The sequence below is a fragment of the Bos taurus genome, chromosome 3 (assembly GCF_002263795.3).
Source record: "Bos taurus isolate L1 Dominette 01449 registration number 42190680 breed Hereford chromosome 3, ARS-UCD2.0, whole genome shotgun sequence".
NCBI lineage: Eukaryota > Metazoa > Chordata > Mammalia > Artiodactyla > Bovidae > Bos > Bos taurus.
In genome coordinates this window covers 109,040,869-109,063,126 of record NC_037330.1, presented here as the reverse complement: position 1 = coordinate 109,063,126, position 22,258 = coordinate 109,040,869, and the positions used below count along the sequence as shown (strand labels likewise).

Genomic DNA, 22,258 nt, shown 5'->3' with positions numbered 1-22,258 from the left:
GGAGGGACCTGGAAGATGAGAGGTTCTCCAGGTGTCTACTGGCTGTGGTTTCTCCAGGGGGCTGCTGTTTGCCTCAGGAGGGGACTACAGGGAAAAAGGAGAAAAGGAGCCAGCCAGTTTGTCCATCTTCTGGGTCAGCCATACGGAGGGACATCAGGGAAGAAAGCCTTTGCCTCTGTGTGCCTGGCCCTGGTCTAACCACTGTATACACGGTAGTTCATTGAATCTCCTTGCGGCACAGTGGGACTCAGAATCCATCATCCAGGTGAGCAGACTGAAGCTCAAAGGAATAAAGTGACTTCCCCATGGTCACCCAGCAGAGACAACAGCCAAGACTCAAGTCCTGGTCTGTCTGACTCTAAGACTGATGTGACTTGACTGTGCCAGGCTGCACCACACCCAATTCTGCCTGGTCACTGCATTTCTGTCCTATTCTGCTTCTGCTAAGTGCCATCAGAGAGGCCAGCAGTCAGCTCAGGAGGAATTAAAGGTGGAGCTCGGGAGCACCCTCCTGAGACTTCCAGCCCAGGGCAGAGTCTGTTGAGCAGCTGGAAGGTGGGAGTTGGACTGGATGGCCTCTCCAGGCACCTTCCAGACTCAGTTGCTAGGATGGGGCGACACTATGCCCTCAGTGGGGCCTGATGGTGCCAGGGACCCTGGGAGCCTGGAAGTCTTGGTCCCCAGCTCTGTCACTTTCCTAAGCAGCTGTGGCTCACGCACAGTCTCTCCCACGTGTGATGTCTCTCCTACTGCAAGACCAAAGAGGGCTAAATCCTTGGAGAAGCTGCCTTCCGACACCCTCTGTCTTCAAAGCTCCCCAGCCCTCCCTGCCGAGAACACGCTTTCCCCACATACTCCTTTACATTTTTGCCTACATATTTTTACAGCCAAACAGCGCTTTCAAAGGCCTCCTTTTTTATCTCCTAATTAATTTTTATCTTCCAAGACGGAGGGAGCACAACACAGGAGACGCTGTTTGTGATGCTTGCTGCTCCCTGACAACTCTTCAAATGAAATTTCCTTTGGAATGACGGGCTGCCTCCAGCCACGCGTCTCCCAGGCTACAGAGTAGGGGGCAAGGGATCTGGAGCCCCTCCCCGAGAGACTGGCGCCCCACTTCCTGCAGTTGCCATCTTTGGATGGGGATGCATTCTCTGCCTCGAGTGCTCCTCTCCATCAGGGGGTGCTTTTTAAGACGGTTTGCAGCTTAACCTGGAAACAGGCTAACCGCAGAACCAAAGTTCATCTGCCCTGGGCTCTGGAACCTTCAGGGATGCTCCCTGCTGGGCTCCTAGCCTCAACACGGTCTCCTGTGTTTGCTTTACTTGCTTCCTGCCGTCTTTTCATTCCACCCTTTAATCCAGCAACGGCATCCGCTCAACGTGCAGTATTTAAGCAACTACAATGTACCAGGACTGTTCTAGGCTATGGAAGATACGGCTTCACTCTTCCCCCAAGGAATTCCTGGATGGTAGCTGGCTCCTTGGAGAAATGCTATGGACACAGGGACAAAGAGCACAGGCCTCTGAGCCAGACTACTTGGGTTCAAACCCCAATGCTGCATTTCACCGGCTGTTAGATATGAGGCAAGAAGTATGAACTCAGGTTACTTTCGGAGCCTTCCTTTCACTCTATGTTCGATGTGGGGGTGGCAATAGTGTCTGCCTTCCAGGGATGTCATGAGGATGATAGGTGTGAATACAGGTAAAGTGCTCAGAACGTTGCCTAGCACACAGTAAGTGCTCAATAAATGTTACTGTAATTGTGGACTTTGCCAGTGTCTCCAGGACATCTAACGGCAACCTCTGGAGCCAATTCCTGTTCAACCCTAGTGCCAACCTTGCAGTACACACTCATGGGCAGGGGAGAGGCCCACCCCTCCAGGAGAAGACCCTAGAGGGGCTGTGGGAGAGGGCAGTGTGTGTGCAGACAGAGTAACCGACCATACATCAGCTCCTTTGAGCCTTGATCAATTCACCCAGCCCCTCTGGGCCTCTGATTCTCTAGGTTTAGCTCAGGTTTCCTTCCAGCTGTAATTTGAAAGCTACCATAAGGAGGCTACCCCCAGGCCTGGTACAGGTGTGGGGGAGGCGGAGGGCTTGGACTAAGCAAGGCAGGGTGGGGCAGGGCAGGGAGGAAGTAAGTTTGTCCAGGGACCTTCTGGGAGGATCTTTGCTTCTAGCTTATCATCCAAGGTGTGGTTAATGTAGCCACACTCAGGTTCCTCCCTGCCTACAAAACAGTCTCATGGCTGGTGCCATTGGTAGGGAGGCTGGGCAAGAAGCACTTCATTTGAATTAAAGCAGGATACAAGGTGGCCAGACAGCAAGCGGAATTCACTGGCGATCAGGAGAGTGAGGAAGGGGAGCTGGTTCTTCAGGGGCTGTGCAGTTGCTCTTCCTGGCCCAAGGCCCCAGTGAGCCTGGGCCCTTCCGCCCCAGCATCCCAGCTGGGTGGTAGCATCTGCATCCCTCCCCGGTCCTCCTCGTTGCACCATTTGCAGGGAAGGTGGGTGAGGGCGGTGCGGGCTGCGGGAGGTGCTGCTTGATGCCGAGGACAGTAGCTCGGTGGGGAGCAGGGACCGGGCTCTTGGAAGCCAATCTGAGCATCTTAGCATGGAGGGAGGCAAGGGCATCCAATCAGCGCCAATGAGCCTGCACTGGGCTTATTTATGCTGCTTCTCTTTGATCGGGAGCCCTGCTTAGAGACGGGCTCATGTGTAATGCATGAGGGATGCTCTGGCATAGTCAAAGGGCTGGGCCGCAGCCTGGGGATTGGCAGGAGCAGGCGTGTGCATGCATGTGCGCACACACACACACACATACATGGGCCATCCTCCCACTCACACTTATGTAAGCACACCCATGGGGACATTTAAGCAGACAGACATGTGTGCACTCTCCACATATATATACATGTAGACCCTCGAGCTCATATTTCACACATAGTCACGTGTCCACATGCCAAGATCACAGGGACACAGGCACACATGTGCCCACCAGTGCATATATGCAGACACTTGTGGTCAAGCAGAAAGACACACGAGCACCCAGACAGGCTGACTCGTACGTAGGTACACATGTGCATATACATAGACACATTATATACTGCTACATGCACCGTGCATGCAGTCACATACTCACATGCTTGCTCACCCTCATGAATACATACACAGGGTCCCAGAGAGCCCCAGTGTGCTTATGACAATGCTTTATCTCCCCTTCACTATAAATAAATACCTGGGGGTGACCTCACAGGAAGACTGCGTTTGCCAGTAGCAGCATTCCAGAGGGGAGTCTGTTTCCTCTTGTTCCTCCTCACTAAGCACGGAACTGCTTCTACTTTTGAGAAGGGAGCCCTGTGGACTGTACCCTGCCAGGCTCCTCTGTCCATGGAATTCACCAGGCAAGAATACTGGAGTGGGTTGCTATTCCCTTCTCAAGGGGATCTTCCTGACCCAGGGATTGAACCAGGCTCTCCTGCATTGCAGGCAGATTCTTTACCACCTCAGCCACCAGGGAGAGCTCATAACAGGTGAGGTCAGGGTAGCATGTAGAGGAGGGGAATGGAGTGCAGGGGAGGGGGAGGAGAGTGGCCATGCCCAGGAGGTAGAAGGCTTTCCACCCAACCCTTTCCTTCTCTTCTCACTCAGGCCTCACTGGAGGCTCAATCCATCACTCAGAGGTTCAGCCTGGAAGGAGGCAAGGGCTAGGGGATGGGGAACCAGGACGCAGTGGAAGGGAAAACACCCTAGGCTTTCAGACTGACTGAGTGCAATTGACTACTAAATAAATACATGAATGAATGGACTCAGAGCCACAGAGGTCCCAATCCTGACCATTTCTGAGAAATCATTAGAGTAGTGATTCTCAAAGTGTGGTCCCCAGACCAGCAGCATCAGCATCATCTGGAAACTCATTAGAAATGGACATTTCCAGGCCCTGCCCCAGGATCTGCTGCATCAGTAACTGCAGAGGCTGGGACCCAGCAACCTGGGGTTCCCCGAGCCTTCCAGGTGATCTGGACACACACTGAGTCTGAGAACCACGGCTTAGAACATGGGCTCTGGAGGAAGGCAGACCTGGGCCAGACCCAGGCTGCTTCAGCTGTGAGTCCTTGGGACAACTTGCTTAATGGCTCTGATCCTTAGTTTCCAAACGTGTGAAATAACTGCAATACTACTTCACGGGATTTGTCACGAAGATTAAATGAAGCCCAGCGCAGTGCCTGGCCCACTGTGAGCTCTTAGTGGTGCCAACTATAGTTATTATTACTTTAATTTACTGGGGAACATTTATAGCTACTGGTAGTCAGGGTCAGCCAGTTTCCTAAACCCTCAGCTACTCTCGTAGAAGGTTAAAAAATGTAAGGAAGTGAGCCAGTGCTTTACAAAACAGGAGACGCAACGAAGTCATGGCCAGATCCCCCATGAAAGCAGGCACCTGAGCAGGTGACAGAGGCTTTACCTGGACACCAGCATTCCACGAGTGTAACATGCTGGTAAACATTCGTAAACGCTTGCTCAAGTTTTAAGCCTTCCTTGGAGGATGCACCCCTGCTGTCCCCTCGGTGTTTCCCAGCTCACCCCAAGCTTAGGTCAGCCTCCTGGAGATGAAAGCCCCTGAGATGCAAAGCCAAGGGCAGGGAGCCTACTGGCTCCAGGGCCTGTTTGTGTATTTTTGGGGCCATGCTTCTCCTTCCCCCTTCTCCAGCTTCCTTTGATGTTCTCCTCTGATGATTTAGGGAAACACAGCATATTCATGCTGCTTGTCTCAGGTATGGAAACTTCTAGGATCTGTGCTGGGACCATCCCGTTGGTCAAATCACTACAGCTCCCCAAAGTCAATTGTTCCTAAATAGGGAGGGGCTGAGCCCTTGGGATTTCTGGCTCCGTGTGATTAAGGAAGGACAGTGAAGGGAGGGAGAGGGTCTCACCTTGAAGAAGGTCATGGTGGCCCCGTCTTTGACTGCCCCATACTCGATTTTGGTTTGCTTGGCCAGGTCATCCGCAGAGTCTATGGGTGATTCCATGCGCTCCACAGTCAGAAAGGCAGCCAGGTTGGCCGTGTAGGAGGAGATGATGATCAGCGTGAAGAACCACCAGATGCCACCAATGATGCGTGTGGACAGGGCTTTGGGCATCAGTTCAGACCCTGGGAGGAAGGAGGAGACAAATAGTCCCTGAAAATGCCCAAACCAGGGCTGCTCGGTCCTCTGGGTCACAGGCTCCACTGATAATCTAGTAACAGCTGAGACTTCTTCCTTAGACCAGGGGTTCTCAAAGTGTAGTTCCTGGACTGACAGCATCACCTGGGAACTTGTTAGAAAGGCACACTCTCAGGTCCCACCCAGGACCTACTGAATCAGTAACTTTAGGGATGAGGCCCAGCAATCTGGGTTGAGTAAGCCCTCTAGGTGATTCTGATCTGGGCTAACATTCAAGAACCACGGCTTGACAAAAACACACACAAGCAGAATGTTTATTTCACAGGCGTGTCAGACCCTCTGATGCGTGTCTGTGAACCACACGTGCGGTCCCAGGCTCTGAGCACCTGCATGTGTCCCAAGTTCAAGAACCCCTGGGTTCTTGAGTAAATCCTGCTCTCAGCTCTCTGTGTGGTCTTGTGCCTGTCATTTTCTCTCTTTGGAACTCAGCAAAGCGTCGTCCTTCCTCTGTCCCAGCCTCACAAAAATACCACGGTGCTGCTGCAATGACATAATTCGATGAGGAAAGTGTGTTGGAAATGCGAGTGGTATACAAATATAAGATTGCTGTACGATGCTTTGCAGGCGGAGAAAAATCAACATTTTTCGAAGCTCTTTGCTGAAATAGAAAGAGTGCCGATCACTCTTCCTTCCCGACCTTGGGTGCGGAGCAGTTTAGCTGAAACCTTCTAACTGAAGTAATTAACTAGGCGGCTTTCAAGAGATTTAAATAGCAAGTGACTCCTGAACTTTCCAGAATATTTGGACCTGCATCTGAAAAGCGTCTGTTTTGATATGGATGATTTTTTTTTTTTTCTCAAAGAAATCACTCAAGGGAGAGTTTTTCAAATACATACCCATTTTTCTCCCTCCTAATCAAAACCTCGCGGGGAATACATCAGGGGCCAACGCTTTGAATAGCAGCAGGAGGTGGAAGAGAAGCTATTACTGTGTGGAGGGGCCTTCAGGTTCTTTCCTAACTGTCACTGAGCAGAGATGATGGACAGAGCAGCAAGGTGAGGCTTCAGGACGCTCATTAGTCGTGGGGACAGAATGAGGCGCTTCCCCCTCAAGCTGCCTGGCACTTCCCAGCTGCTGGAGACCACTCCCCCACCCCCACCCCAGCCTCATCTGCCTGGCCCTCCCCCACACGAGGGGCTGGAGGTGCCCCCAAAGGGAGAATGACTTATTTTAGTTGTTTGCTTGGTGAGCTCGGTCAGGCTCTGTTAGACCCCACCCCTGGCCTCTGTCACGGCTGAGAGTTTGCTCGGGTCCAGGGTCCTTCATTCACAGGGCCTGGCAGGTCGTGGGCACTCAGGACACGCTGAGATAACATCAGTCATGCACGCCTGCGGCACTTGCTGGTAGATATCACTGAGGACCAGGGTCTGTGCCAGGCCTTGAGGATACACATATGAGAGAGGGAGAGGGACATTCTTTGCCCCTTGGATCTCCTTCCCTCCTTGGCCCCCTTTTTGTCCCTTTGTGGGGCCCTAACCCAGGCAGAGACTTTGGTCCTTGCCTCCCTCCTCATTCCCTGAGATAAGAGGCTCTGACAGTGGCTCCGTAGACAGAGGCAATCCGCATTTGGCTTCTGGTCATCAGGGACTGTGGGGGTAGGGTTCTTCTGGGGGTCTTTCCTGGCTGGGGTCCCCTCCCGCTCTGCTTGTCCTCCAGCCTCTGCTCCTTGCAGGTGCTCTGCTTTCTGAGATATTTGAGCAGCTGCAAATCTTTCCAGAAGCTAGGCTACCAGCGGGGGGTGGGATGGAGTGAGGGGAATGGTGGTGGTGGGGGGGCAGGTACCCTATCCCAAACCTCCCTCAGGAGGATGTGAGAAAAATGGCATCCTTCTGGGTATACCAGGTCTGATGCACTCAGGCTAATGGCCCCACCACAAATGTGCCCCCTTCCTTCTACTGGGCTCCCCAGAGCTAGGCAGTCACCAAGTCCAGTCCCTGCTACATCCTGAAGTTCTTAAAGTCCATCTCTGGCCTCCACTCCCACAGCCACTACCCTGGCTCAGGTCTCACCATCTCATTTCTGCAGTGGCCTTCCACCCAGCCTCCCTGTCTCCAGTCTCCCTCCATCCTTAGTCCAACTTTGCTCAGGCAGATTCTGTGGCGGTGAGAATCAGGGGGTTGACTGCAGGAGGCAGGATGCTGTATGTCCGTCCCAGCTGGGGCAGGAGGGGCTGGGGATGAGCCCTGCCCACTGCAGGTGTTGGCATATGCTTCAGCCTCAGACGGTGAGCCAGTCCAGCTAGCCCCAGCAGAGGTGGAGCTCGGGGACCTGGTAAAGGTGTCTGCACCCTTCTAAGGGCACACATACCTTGTTGCATCAGGGACCCCATTCCGAACCAGAAGCTGTTCAGCAGAGTGAAGTTATTTTCCACCACCTCGGAGCCTGGGTTGCAGGGGTGAGCGTCATACCACTCGTAAGGGCTGAACCTGCAGCAGGAAGAGGGGAGCAATGAGGCAAATCTTCGGGGAGATGGGAGGAAGGGGTGTTCAACGGTTTAGCAAACAATGATGTGCCGACCACTTTAGCATCAATTCCCTCATTGTTCTGCTAGGGAGTCAGGGAATGGGAAACCAGAGTCATTTTGCTTCTCGTTTTTTATTGTTAGTGCCCTTTTCTGGTGATAAAAGTAATTCAGCAGGATCTCTTAAAATTAAAAGTGCACATGCCCTTCAACCTAGCAATTCTGCGACTCATTATCCATCGTAGAAAAAACACTCTTCCAGGAGCATAAAGAGAAGTGCATGGGGGTGTTTATCAAAGCATTGTTTGTAATAGCAAAAAACTGGAAACAAGCTAAATGTCCTTCAATAGAGGAATGATTAAATAGACTACGCCACCATCGCACTCTGAAACCGCACGCAGCCGTTAGAAGAGATGCACCAACAGGGAAGGATCTTCAACACATATTGTTTGTTTTTTTTAAGTGATAAAAATAAGAACAATATGATCACATTTACATAAATAGATTCCTGAAGACATAGTTGTGTACCTATTTATGTGCATTTGAATACAAATGCATATACAGTCTGGAAGGATCCAGATCTAAAAAAAAACCACTATTGACCTCTGGGGAGGGGAAACGCAGAAGAAATTTCATGGAAGCCTGTTGCTTTGTGTGTATTGCATGAACTTTGAAAAATGAAAATAGGCTTTTAAATTACTTGTGTACTTTGAAAACCTTGAAATGGAAAAATAGTAAAATACACTCTTCATAAAATATTCAGACGGTATAAAACACACTGAGAAAGTGAAAGTACTCCATGATCCCACCTCTTGGGAAGAATAATGTGTTCTATCGTTTTTTTCAGATTTTTCTTTCTGAATATACAAATACATGCATGACAGAAAAAAAACTGTTATTTAAGCCTCCCCGGCCCCATTGCCTTCTAAGGAAGAGAAGACCTGATAATTGGAGGGGGTCTTTGTTTATTGTGTGAATTCCAGTTGAGAAAATGTAAGTTGGAGGAAGCTGGAACACTCTGGGGAGACTGAGAGACTCTGGAGAAAGTCCCCACCAGTCTAGAGTGGTTGGTGTGACTGGTGTGGTTGACGTGGCTGAAGTGGCTGATGTCGGTGTGTTCAGAGTGGCTGGTGTAGGGTCAGATGCTGAGATGAGAGACCCGGAAGGAGACACATGTCTGATGGAATTTTCTTTTGTTTTGTAAAGTGTGATGCATTTTAAGAGTGAGGCTGTGACTTTCCATCTCTCTTCTAAAAGCTTTAGTAAATTAAACATTGATCAACAAAATGCTCACATGAAAAGAATTTGGTTTTCACGAAGTGGAAAGATCCTGCAAATAGGAAATTCCAAAGTAAGGCTTCAAATCAAGATGGGGATTTTCAAAGGGAATGACCACGATCTGGCTAGAGGCTCTAAAAATCCACAAGGAAGAGATAGAGGATGAAGAGAGTGGAGATGAGAGGCTGTTGTGAGAAGGGTTTTAGAGAAAGCCTTTGGAGAGCTGTGCACTCAGGGGCCCCTGCATCCCCACAGTGAAGTCTAGGGAGAGTGGCTTCCACAGGGTGGCTGGGAGAGCCTGGAAATGGCTCTGTAAGGATGTGGTGGACGCTAGCTGGGAAATCTGGAGGGCAGGGGTCGGGCTGATGCGTGTTTTCTACGAGAGTAAGTCCTTGCTGCAAAGGACTGGCCTGCAGGCCTAGCACGGTCAGGGCTGAGGTTGTTTTCCTGGACGAGATGGGCTTATACAGAAGAGAGACCCATCACGACTCGTATCCAAGAAAGGCAATGAGACTCCAACAGAGACAAGCCATAGGGCGGGGGCTGCTGAAGGACCAGGCACTGAACAGGGCGTGGACAGACTAAGGAGGTACTGCCAAAGCAGACCCGCAAGGGGGCAAGGGGAGGAGTCTGAACTGTGCATGACGATAGAAACGTGGAGACTCAGCCTTCTAACTTCTGAGTTGAAAGTGTGTTTGTGCTACAGAGAGAGACCTAGGGTTTCTGTGCCCTGGAAGTGATCCAAAAAGTGACAGGTCCCAGCAGAGCTTTCACTGGGGCAAAGAACTTCTCCTCTGTACACACTGGAAGGTGTGTGAGTTAGTCACCCAGTTGTGCCTGACTCTTTGCGACCCCGTGGACTCTAGCCCACCAGGCTCCTCTGTCCATGGGATTCTCCAGGCAAGAGTACTGGAGTGGGTTGCCAGTTCCTTCTCTTGGCAGGTGGATGAAAAGTGGGTGAGGGACAAAGCAAAGGTGATTTCTGATGAGATCTCATAAGCCCTGCTTTTTTAATGTACACACACACAATATATATGTATATAGATAGATAGATATGATACATGTAATCATCCTTTTATATAGAAAAAATCACATCATACCATAATAATGTCTTAGGTCTTGATTTGTCACTTAATAAGCCACCACCCTCTTTCTAGAACCATTACTCCTAATGCCCTTTATTCTCTATAACTACTTAACAGGATTTTTTTTTAAAATATTTTTAACACTGAAGTATAGTTGATTTACAAAGTTGTGCCAGTTTCAGGCACACAGCACAGTGCTTTAGTTCTATATGTATATTCTTTTTCAGATTCTTTTCCATTATAGGTTATCATAAGCTATTGAGTATAGCATGTATTATAGTACAGCGTTTGCTATTATACAGTAGGTCCCTGTTGTTCTACTTTCTGTACAGTAGTGTGTATGTATTAATCCAAAACTCCTAATTTTTACCCTCCCCTCCCCCCAGTTTCCCACCATCCCCTTTGGTAGCCATAAGTTTGTTTTCTATGCCTGTGAATCTCTTTCTGTTTTGTGAATAAGTTCGTTTGTATAATTTTTCAGTTAATGGGTGTTTTTAACCACTCCTCTTTTGTTGACACAGCCTGGCCCTTTTTCCCACTGTGATACACTCTGCTGAAAGAAACATCCTTGCCCACACTTCTATGAGTCCCCAGGCCAAAGGGCAGCCTTGTCTAGGGCTTTGCTGAGAAGGCTTTCTAGATTCATGGAGGACTGTAAAGTGAGCCAGGGTTTCCCCAGTGGTTCAGCAGTAAAGAATCCGCCCGTAGTGCAGGAGCCGCAGGAGACATGGGTTTGATCCTTGGGTCGGGCAGATCCCCTGGAGGAGGGCATGGCAACCCACTCCAGTATTCTTGCCTGGAGAATCTCATGGACAGAGGAGCCTGATAGGCTACAGTCCATGGGTAGCTCACACAGAGTCAGGCATGACCGAAGCGACCAAGCACGCACATGCATGTAAAGTGAGGCTCAGTGGTGACTTTCAACAGGATACATTCCTGGAGGTGGAATTTCTTACCATGATAAAAATAACTGGTCTAGAATGGGTCTCCGGGTTATTAAGTCTTGTTGTAGACCTGGGTCCTCACTACCCCTTGAGGGCAGACAGTGCAGCAGATGCCTACTTCACAGGTGGGGAGGCAGCCTGGGCCCTCCAGCTGGCGATGGTCCTGCAGTCAGGGGGTGGAGGAGCCCAGATTCCCACTCCAGTGCCCCAGGAGGACAGAGGGGTGGAATGGCTGCTGGACAGTAAGGAAGGTGCCACCGAAGTGAATGATGGATCTTGGATTTATGGCTTGTGGCTACAAGGGGTTCTCCAAGTTTTGCAAGTCAGTGGGAGAGACTGACTTGGAGATACCCTGTCTCCCCTGAAGGGTGAAGGCTAAACTCCAGCCCCAGATGACAGGTGTAGACAGAGCACCAAGTGTGGCTGGGATCACCTCTTCCCTGGGGCTCTCATCTGTACTGGATTTGGCTGGAATGTGACTCCTGGGGGGCTGGACTGGCGGCTCGCCCTCAGTCCTGTTTCCCGGGTCAAGCACTTAGGATTATCTCCTTGTCGTGAGTGCCAACTGGCCTGGTCTCCGTGATGGCAAGCATCGTCCCTCCCCCCTCCTTCCCTCCCTTTCACCTTCTCTCCCTGCCTCCCTCCCTGCCTCCCTTTTCTTCTCACAGAGAAAGGCCTTGGTCAGTGCCTAGACTCCAGTGCTAGCCAGGCATAGGCCAGCCAGTTTGTACGATGGACAGTCCTGTGTCTTGCTGGAGCTGCCCAGAAAGAATCTAGACACCTACTCACCCTTCGCAGACCCTATCTCTTGCAGAGTTGTGTCTAGCTCTCTGGTAGCCAGCAAGCAGAGGTCCAAAGGACACAGGGCATACAGAGGGAGGGGACAGAGGGCCACTTTCACACTACAGATGGGCTGTGCTTGACCTCAATGGCATTCTAAAAAATCAAATTAGTGGCTACTTATAAAAGCCATGAGGCATCACATGAAGACCTGAAACTCTCTCTAAAATCATGAACCCCCACAGCACTGGCCTGCATTCCTGCTTGGCATGGTCTGTTGGAGCCGAGTGGTAATGACCCTTTTCTCCGGGTGTGTGCTGGAGTTTGCCTCAGTCCCCACCACCCCTTGCTGCCTACCACCCAGAGTGCTTCACTCCCTCATGCTTCCTGTGTGTGCCACCCCTGATTAAAAGTCTGGCAAGTCTTGGTTTGAAGCCCAACTCTGCGACAAAAGGCTTTCTGGCTTTGGGCAAAGACTTACCCCCTCTGAGCCTCAGTTTCTGCTTCTGTAGAGTGGGGATAATTATATTGACCTTACCAGGACTGCTGTAAGGATTTGACAGGATGGGTGTGAATTGTGTTGTGTGAGTGGTACACTGATAATCGTCCTGTGATGCTATTCATGGCTCTGTGATCAAGACCCTTGTCCCTCTCCTCTCTCTCCAGGCATTCTGTGTCATTCCAGCAGCTCCAGAAATCCCTTCTCTTACAGAAAGTCTTCTCATCCTGACCTTGGGAGGAGGGGCTCCTACCTGCCTGGCCAGAAGGTAAGGGGTGGAAAGCAGGCTCGGCTGCAGGGGATGAAAGGCCAGGAATTGGAGGGGGATGGGATACACATCAAATGAGCAAAGCTGATGCTGGGAAAGCTCGAGCTGTTTTCGAGGGGGTGGGGAGCCAAGAGGCCGGCTGGCGCTGCTAAAATTATGGTGAGAGCTCTGGAGAATGGCTCCTGGCTTTCAAAGGCTTGTTAGACCATTAGAGACAAGAGGCATAATGAAGGTCTCTCTGTGGCAGGCTGGGCTGCCGGCTGGGCGAGCAGGCAGGCAGCACCAGGCCTGCCGGCAGCAAAGGGCTTCGGAGGCAGGACAGTTTCCTCTCTCACATCCTTCCCTTTGGTCTGTGTCTGTGTGGGAGGAGGGAGCGAAAAGGAGCAGGGTGGGGAGAAAGCTTTCAAAGAAGACTCAGCAGAGAAAAAGGCCGACACACCAAGTCCTTGGATCTCAGATTGCTTCTCCGGAGAAGTCTCACATCACACCTTGTTAGAATTTAGAGAAAAAAGAAGCAGGGCAAGGGCTGGGGCTGGAGCCTGGAGGGAGGGGGCAGAGGGCTGGGGCCCAGGAGCTGCCAACTTGGGGCGGAAGCAGAACACAGGTGTTCAGGTGGCAGAGATGTGGGCTGCAGATGAAACACTTGGTGACCTGAGCTCAACGAGCTGGATGTGTCCCTCATTGCTAGGGTGGCCTGGGAGAGTACTGAGCCTTTCTGAGTGTCGGCTGTCTCCCCTTCACGGAGGCCACGAGAATCAAGTAAGATAACTGGCTATAAAGGACAGAGCATGGTGCTTGGCACACAGTAGGTGCTCAGTAAGCACTGGGCTAAATCTGTTTCCCAGTGGCCTCTACTATGACCCACCAGCCTACTTCACGTGAACAGCTGAATATGCAAGAGTATTGCTAGCATGTGGCAGAGGCAGGTAAGGCTGTGTGTAAGCCAAGTTTCTGCATGTGTGCGTGCGAGTGAGTTTATGTGGCATTGTTCCTCCTGCTGTTGTGGAGTGGATGGACACAGTCTGTTTTCTGAGTTTTAAGCTACCTGCTGGGCCACCTGGGTCTGCGGTACTGGGTGCCTGGTCCAAGTGGTCCAGCTTTGGGGAGTGATTGAACCTCTCCAAGCCTGCTCATAGGACCTAGGATACAACTGATACCTCTTAAAGTCATGGACACAGACCAGGGTGAGGACTGGGGGATTCAAGTTAGAGGGCCATGAAATGTTCCTTGGGGGATATGAAAGGATCTGAGCCTCAGGGAAAGAGACAGGAGAAGGTAAGCAGTGGTCTGAACCTGGGTCTTCTGTGACAACTGCACAGAGGGTGGGGAGACTTGCCTGGCTCCCTGAGCTCCTAACCCTGGGCCAGAGCTCTGACCAGGGCATTGCCCTTACCTGGCGATGACAAAGAGGACACAGCTGACACCCAGGTAGGCGAGAAGCACATACATCCAGATGTCTGGGGACAGGGGGTTGAGGAAGGAGAAGACACTAGGGTTGGTGCCATTGGGCTTGCGATAGAGGATGCTCACGCCGAGGGTCATGAAGGGCTTGGAGAAATCGATGGCCTTCTCACGGACGTGGGTGATGGTCAGGGGGGCCACAGCCAGATCTGCCTTCTGCAGTGAGAGAGACATAGACAGACTGTGAGCAAAGCCTAAGACTAGCAGGGGACAGAACATCCCTTCTTGAAAGGAGGAGAGATGAGGGAGTGAAGTGGAGTTTGTTGCCTGAACCCTGGAACTGTTTACTAATTCTTCTGGGCCAGGCAATGCCCAGGGTGCTGGGAGATAATGGTGAATTAGACTTAACCCCTGATGGCCTTGAGGAAGAGGACAGTGGTATCAACATGTGGAGAATGGAACACTATTACAGCTATAACCCATGTGGTCCATTCTCAAAACGGTGCCTTGTCAAATATAGTTCAGCAATCTACAAACATTTAAAAATAGCTTGTGTTCTTTCTTTGTGACTTTCAAATGTCAGGAAGAGGACACAATCCACAGCACCCCTTATTTATATCCGTTTTCCTTTCCTATCTACTTCTCGCATGCTTTACCCCATTTTGGATATTCTATATATCCTCAAAGCCCCCGAAACCTGTTGGGCAAAAATAAAACTCGATTTGGTGGGAAAGGGCAGGAGGAGAAATGAAACAGACAAATTTTGAGCCCTCTTTAGTAGCAGAGGGGCAGGAAGAGGACAGAGCAGAGGAGGCAGGGAAGGGGTTGGAGAAAGCTAGGGATGCTCACATGCCGATAGAGCTCACCCCATCACACTTCTAACGAGGGGAGTAATTAAAGTTTCATATCTCTAGTCTGAGCTTTTTCTGATTAAAAATCTGCAATCTCTCCTTCCCACCTTTGCAGGCTTGCCCCACTGCTCTCCTCCAGCACAAGGTCCCGCTTAACTGCTTCTTGTTTACCACATTCCCTTCTTGACCTCTGTGTTTTACACACACTGTGCCTGTTGAGAATGCCTCTCCCTGCTGTCTAACTTTCACCGCCTTAAATATTCCTTTGCACATGCATCCTCTTCCAAGAAGTCCTCCCTGATAGCGTCCAATTCTAAACGCCCGTGAAGCTCCTCCTGTCCTGTGGTAAGGCCCTAACCTGTGCAGTTGAAATGGCAGTATGTGCAGGCATGTGTCCTTTTTGTCATATCTGCCTTCTTACCTGTAAGTTCCTAAGCATAGTTGGGACTGTGGCTGATTCACTGCTCTGTTTTTCTACCACCAAGCCCCATCTCAGCCTATGCAGTGTTTGTTGATTAATAATGTTTCCCTCTCAGAGGCTCTCCCTTGGGCTCCTGTGGATATCTACCGGGAATGTGAACAAAATAATCAATTCCCTTCCTCAGATGGGGCAGAACAGAAAGGGAGACTGAGTCCTAAAGATCAGCACTAAAGACCCTTTTGTTAAGGGCGGCGGCAGCTGCCTCTGAGAATCCCCTTCCAAACAACAGTCCCTAGGCAGTCACCCTCTGACTTTGCCTAGCTTAATTAGTTAATTAATTAAACAGTTAATTAATTATTTTGTGAGATCCACTAGGCACTAGGGATACACAGCGGAGCCAAACAGATGTGGTTTCTGCCTTTATGGGGCTTACAGTATAGTAGGGAAAATGGACATTAATCAAATTCTTTTCTAAGTGGTAGCTGTTAACACACCTCTGACTCCACCAATCCTAGAATAGAAACCAGCAATCAAGTTGAAATGAGACTTCAAGGCAAGGAGGATTGCTATGGGTAGAACCCCAGCTCCGAAATGACTCTGTTGGTGCCCCAGGCTAGGGGACGTTGGCAAACACATAACCCTGGTGTTGCTCATCCCAATGTTTCTCCTTCTAACACCAGCCCCAATGGCTGATTATTGACATTAGGAGCCCAAGGCTTTAATGAAACTTAGGACTACTTGGGAACATCAAGGAAGGGGAGCCTATTAGAAAGGCTGTTTCATACTGGGATCTTTCTTTGGTAAATTCCTAAACGTGTGTGTTGGAACTTGTCTAGCTTTGAAGGCAAGGGAGAAGAAATGGGCAGCTGCTGCTACCTCGGCTCCCTGGAGTACTCTCATCTCGGGGTGTGTTCAAAGGAAAGCAACAGAAGGAGAGAGAACTGTCAGGGAAGGTGCCCAGTGACTAGTGTGTATTTGGTCAAGACCTACTGTGGAACAGTCGGGGTAGAGAGGCGAGCCAGAGACCCAGCTCTGCTCTCATGCAGCTTCCAGGCAAGGGAATCCCTATTGGAGACTGGATAAGATTCCAAGTGGAGTGGGAACTTCAGTGGGACATTCTGGAGGATCTCTTTAAGCCCTGAAGTTCTAGGATCCCGTATAATGTTGGCATGTCATGATTCTAGAACTTGGCTTCCCCTAGCCCTGGCCTTTCAAAGCACATCACTTTGGGAGGTTCTGTTCTGACTCCAAAGTCATCATCACTGCTCAGAATGCATTTGGAACTGGTCTCTGGGAATGGCTTCTGGGGCTTGGAATGGATTCTTGGGAAGAATCTCAAAGTCAGCGGTGGCAAATCTTCCTTTGGCTTTTGATAGCAGGTTGGATGAGAATGTTAGTAACTCGAAGATCAAGGTGTTTGTGGCCAATGCTTATCTCAACTAGGAGTATTCCCGGGCTAGCCAGAAAGCCAACCACAGGCCCTCTTTCTTTCCCCAGATGGTCTCAGAATCTTCAGAATCTCCCCACCAGCCTTTCTGCTCTCTGGTTTTAATGGTGTTAGAAAGCAGGGGTGTCTGGGCATTCTGTGCCTACAGCAGCAAGACAGCTGGTCAACCTGACTTTCTTTATGAGAAGTTTTGATGTGTGTTCTCCCTTGGGCTTCAGCAAGGCTGGAGTTCTCCACTTGGTTTAGGCAGGAAATACTACATCTCACCGTTGGTTACGATTTCTTTGAAAAAGGCATTATTTTGTCCAACTTCCCTTGAAAGAGCCGAACAGATGTCAAGCCTTTGCTGTTTCAGCTCATTACTCAGAATGAAAGGCCCAATCTTGGCAGGCTCTTCCTACTTGTGCAAGTTTTCTTTGAGGATGATTCATAAAATCATAGGCTGTCAGAGCTGGACAAGAGACCTTCAGCGCATCTATTCCAACCTGTATTATTTATGGAGGGAAACTGAGGCTCACAGATGGTCCGAAGACTTTGCTGTCAATAATCATGTCCTTGAACAAAACAAACCTCTGACTCCTCCGACATATTCATTGGTCTTATGGGTGGTTTGTTAGCTCCATCTGCCTCACCAAAGACCTTCCATACCTTTTTCTATAAACCTCTGGACCAGACAGGATAGCACTTCCAGGACTCCATCACCACAAGCAGCTTTCTATTTACAAAGAAGCTGTCCTACTCTCCTCCAAGCTTACATGGGGTTGATTGGCACCACTTGCTTTACCACGTCTCCACAACCAAAACTGAAGGAAAGAATGCTTAACTAGCTACAGCTCCATGTTTTTGCCCTTAGTATCCAGGCCCCTTGGCTGCTGGTCAGACACTAGCCTCATACCTGAGAGTGAAACCTGGAAAGCCTCAGCTTGCTACCTGTATCTGGTGTCCCTGTTGGCACCTGCCTACTTTAATTCCTAAGTATGATCTCAACCAGATTCCCCATCTATGTGCTCTGCCTCTTGATTGGGGTTCCCCTGGGCATCAGCTTGCTGACTGTGACCTGTCATAGTTTATATATACCCTCTGTGGAAAGAACTACTATCTTTTGTGGATACTTCTGGTAGCTCAGCTGGTCAAGAATCCGCCTGCAAAGCAGGAGACCCTGGTTTGAATCCTAGGTCAGGAAGATCCGCTGGAGAAGGGATAGGTTACCCACTCCAGTATTCTTGGGTTCCCCTAGGGGCTCAGTTGGTAAAGAATTGCCTATAATGTGGGAGACCTGGGCTCGATCCCTGGGTTGGAAAGATCCCCTAGAGGAGGGGATGGCTACCCACTCCAGTATTCTGGCCTGGAGAATCCCATGGACTTTATAGTCCCTGGGGTCGCAAAGAGTTGGACATGGCTGAGCAAATGTTACTTTCACTTATATACCAAGCACTGCTATGTGTATTATATATATTACCTTATGTGACCCTCCAGCAGTCCCATGATGCAGTAAACAGGATCACCACATCCCAGGAAAGGGTAATGTGATTCAATTAGGCTAGGAGATTTGGTCAAGTTTGTGGGTGGTCAGTGACATTGGTGATACAGAAATGAGCAGAGCTGCCTTCCAAGCTGGTGAGTGGCTGAGCCAGTGCATGGACCCGTTGACCATGACCTCAAACTCAAATGTTTTATCACTCTACCATACCAGCCATATTCAATGAGTTGAATTGTGCATCCTCTTCCAAATATGTTCAAGTCCTAACTCTTGGTACCTATGAATGTGACATTACCTGGAAATAGGCTCCTCGTCCCCTCGCCTACTCCCCACTAAAACAGTATCTCATTGTTGCCACTATGATTAAATAATCTTGGAGAAATTCCTGGGTAGAGTAACTGGGACTTTGCTAAGGAAAGACTCACTTTCTTTGTCTTCAGTGGGATTGTTCACTTCCCCAAAGATCTGTTTCTCTCTGGCTCCTGCCGAGTGCCCCTAAATCCACTGGTGGGCAAAACAGCCTCTCCTGAGTGTGCAGCCTTGTGAAGTCTCCTGGCACAAGGCTGTTTTTTTATTCAGACTCTCTGCATTACAGTAGTTCCCTCATATGTCCCCCAGCAACACACCCCACGTGGTTTAAAATCCCCCTAGTACTACTGCCAAATTATCAGAAGAGCCAAAATAAAAAATGTTAATAATACCAAATGGCAATGAGGATGCAGAGCAACTAGATCCCTCATAGGTGGTTGGTGGGGATGTATAATGGTGAAGCCACTGAAGTTACTGGTTACTATAAAAGGACAGAACTCAGGAACAGCTAGATGGAGGAGATACATAGGGCAAGTTATACAGGAGTGGGTGTGGTGCTTCCATGCTTTCTCTCTTTCACTGGGCGTCCCATCCTCCTCACATCTTCACATGTTCACCAACTCAGAAGCTCTGTAAATTAGGCTCTTGTGGAAGTCACCAAGTTAAAATGAAGTCATACTGGATTAGGGTGAGCTCTAAATCCAATGACTGATGTTCTTATAAAAGAGGAGAGGATACACAGATACACATGGAGGAGACCATGTGATAATGGAGGTAGAGACTGGAGCGATGTAGCTTTGAGCCAAGGATGCCAAGGATTGCCAGCCACACCAGATGCTAGGCGAGTCAATGAACAAATGCTCCCTCCAAAGGGACCAACTCTGCAGACACCTTGATTTCTGATTTCTGGCCTCCAGAACTGAGAGAGAATAAACTTCTGCTGTTTTAAGTCTCCAGGTTTGTGACAGGCCAAGAACACTCATACACATATTACTTAGATTCTGGGGAGGACGCATGCAACTCCCTGTACCACCTGCTGCCAGCCCCGCCCCTGCACCAGACCCATTCTGGTAGGCAAGTTTTAGGGCTGGGCCCACCCTGCCCTTCCTGAGCCCACGTTGCATTCCCAGAGACCTGAACTTGACTCTGGCTCCTGGCCATGACTGCCTGGGCCTCCCCAGAATACACTTTGCAACACCTGGTCATGCTTGGGAAGCCTGTGGCTGCAGGAACACGCTGATTTGCCCCTACTTTCCACCAGGTCCTTGTACTTCTACTTCCAAAGCCACCGAAGAAAACAAGGCTCACTCTTGCCACACAGGCAGGGCTTGAAGCCGGGGCTCTGTTTGCTGGCTCTCTACCCACATCTCTAGTGTGTGGGATCCAAGGAATTCACCTTACATTTTTTTCCCAAAGTGTTATTTCTCCAAATAGGATCTTTTCTGATTCCCAATGCTGCTTAGTATATGTTAAGACTTTTCCCTCTGCCCTCCAGAAAATTCTTATTATGGGTTCATGAAGCCATTCACAATCTAGGTGGTGCTGTCCAACAGAACGTTCTGTGATGATGGAAATGCTTTGTATTTTCACTGTCCAGTATGGTAGCCACTGTCCACAAGTAGAATTTGAAATGTGGCTTGTGTAACCAAGGAACTGAATTTATACTTTGATTTCATTCATTTTAAATTAAGTAGTTTAATGTAACCAGTTGATTTTAATTAAAGTTCAGATTTAAATAACCCCATGTGGCTGGTGGCTCCTGTATTAGAAAGTGCAGTCCCAGTCCTGCCTGCCTCTACGGTCTCACCTCCCATCTTGTTCCCCCTGGTTCTCTTCCCACTGGCTTCTTTCAGACCCTCCAGTCCATGCTCACCTCAGGACCTTTGCACAATACTCTTCTCTGCCTGGAACTTCTTCCTCCCTGAACCTTTGTCTAGCTAATATTTGCTTCTCCTTCAGATCTCAGCTCAAACATGACTTCCACAGACAAAATCCTCAGATGAAATCAAGCCTCCCCAGTGATGACTCTCACAGCACCAGGTACTGCTCTCTTAGCACTGATCACAGTTGTGATTTCAGAGGTTTTGAGTGATTTCCTCTCTACTGGCCCATAAGCTCCTGAGAGCTGGCCTGAGTCAGTGTCTTTTCACTATGGTATGCCCTCCACCTAACACAGTGTCCAGCTCATAGCAGGCCTCCAAGTAGAGACTTAGGGACTGAATGAATGGGATGTTGCTGATTTAGAAGAGAAAATCGGCAAGCACGCTCTCAGAGCCAGCTGGTTGGGCACCTCACAGTTTCTAAGAGCAAGTCACAGACAGTGTCTGCTGATGAACCCCAGACTCTGAGCTGAAGAAAACACAGAGCCCCCTGAAAATCCCTAGACATTAACCCGACAGCCAGCAACCTCAATAACCCACACATCTGAACAGAGGGGAAAGGAGTGCTGGTAAACTCATGAATGTTAGCGGATGGGTCAGCTGCCAACACCTGTGATTCACACTCCAGCTTCCTGAGCTGACGGCAGCCTCATGGCTTGACAGTGCAGAGTGATGCTGTGTTTCTCCCTGGCCTGGGAGAGGAGCTGATTCCTGAGTTCCAGTAGGCACCATGCTGCACCTCTGTCTTCAGGAAGCATGAGCAGGTCCTCCTGCTTCGTAGCCACAGGGACCCTGGGGACGGATGAGCTACGGCTCTGTCTCCTATCTCTAGTGGTTCTCTTTCCCCATCCCACAGGGCCCTAAAGGTGGTGTCCGCCCAGACAGGCCCTGCCCAGTCAAGCCCAAGGACCTGGGGACAGGGAGGCTACTCCCTCTACAGGCTGTGAGGTCTGAGTTGTACATTCCCATAGCCCCTGCCCTGGTCCTCACACAGCTGGATGTTGATTTGTAAGTTGCTGCTTAATATCTAGTTCTTCTGCTGGTATATAAGCTCTGGTGGTGGGAGGGGGGAGGTGGGCAGGGACTGCATTTATTTCACTCTCTGATGCATCTCTAGGATTAGTACCAAGGCAGGCAAAAAGAAGGGGCTCAGTATGGTTTTGATGGAAGACTGAGCATCAAAGTACCCCCAAGAGTTCTGATCAACCCCTACTCCAGCCTGTGGGCTGAGCTCTGGCCTGTTTCCCTGTTCAGCATCCCCTGCTGACCCCTGCCAGTCTGCTGGGTCCTGACTGTCTCTCACCAGCCTCCCTCCAGAGTTTGGACGCTGTGCTGCATCCTTGCCCTAATGGCAACCTTTCTGATGACCATCAGTGGTCCCGAGCATTCACTGATAGCCCTCACTTGTCCTCACGGCCCTCTTCAGTCAGGTCCTATCGACATTTTCAGCTCCATGGCACCTTCAGTGACAGCCCCGGCCTTGCAAACAGGTTGGGTCCAACGCATACAGGACAGAAACAAGGTCTCTGTCCCAGTTAGGAGGAAGATGGGACACAGGAGGGCGATGGTGGTGTGTCTGTGAGACCAGATCTTCCCAGCACATATGCCAGCCTACCTGGAGGCTGGGAGACCCGAGGGCGTAGTCTCAAGGCTGTGGCTGTTACTGCAGGACATCTTCTCAAGTCCATGCCCCTCCTCCCTCTGCCCCTCACGTACCATCTTCTGCTGCATGCCAGGTAGTTAGAAATGACCCAGACCCCCTCCCTGGATCTCTCTGAATGCTGCCAGCCAAGGGCATGGGAAAGGCATTTCCTGAGTTACCCTCACCTCTCACAAGTCTCCAGTACCTTCCTCCAGGCTTTCTTGGGATGGATCATCAGCAGCTTTCCACTGGTTTCTGATTGGCGGGATCTCCCAGCCCGGGCCCC

The 22,258-nt window shown here is 50.0% G+C and overlaps 1 protein-coding gene across 1 annotated transcript in view; it reads right to left on the bottom strand.

The window, feature by feature from the left end:
- GRIK3 (glutamate ionotropic receptor kainate type subunit 3) overlaps positions 1 to 22,258 on the bottom strand; it is a 243,473-nt gene that overhangs the window by 13,171 nt on the left and 208,044 nt on the right. The window contains exons 11-13 of the mRNA NM_001206003.1: positions 13,935 to 14,158; positions 7,534 to 7,652; positions 4,936 to 5,153 (exon numbers count right to left, since the gene is read on the bottom strand). Of these exons, the coding sequence (NP_001192932.1) occupies positions 4,936 to 5,153; positions 7,534 to 7,652; positions 13,935 to 14,158 (561 nt within the window). The remainder of the gene's footprint in view (positions 1 to 4,935; positions 5,154 to 7,533; positions 7,653 to 13,934; positions 14,159 to 22,258) is intronic.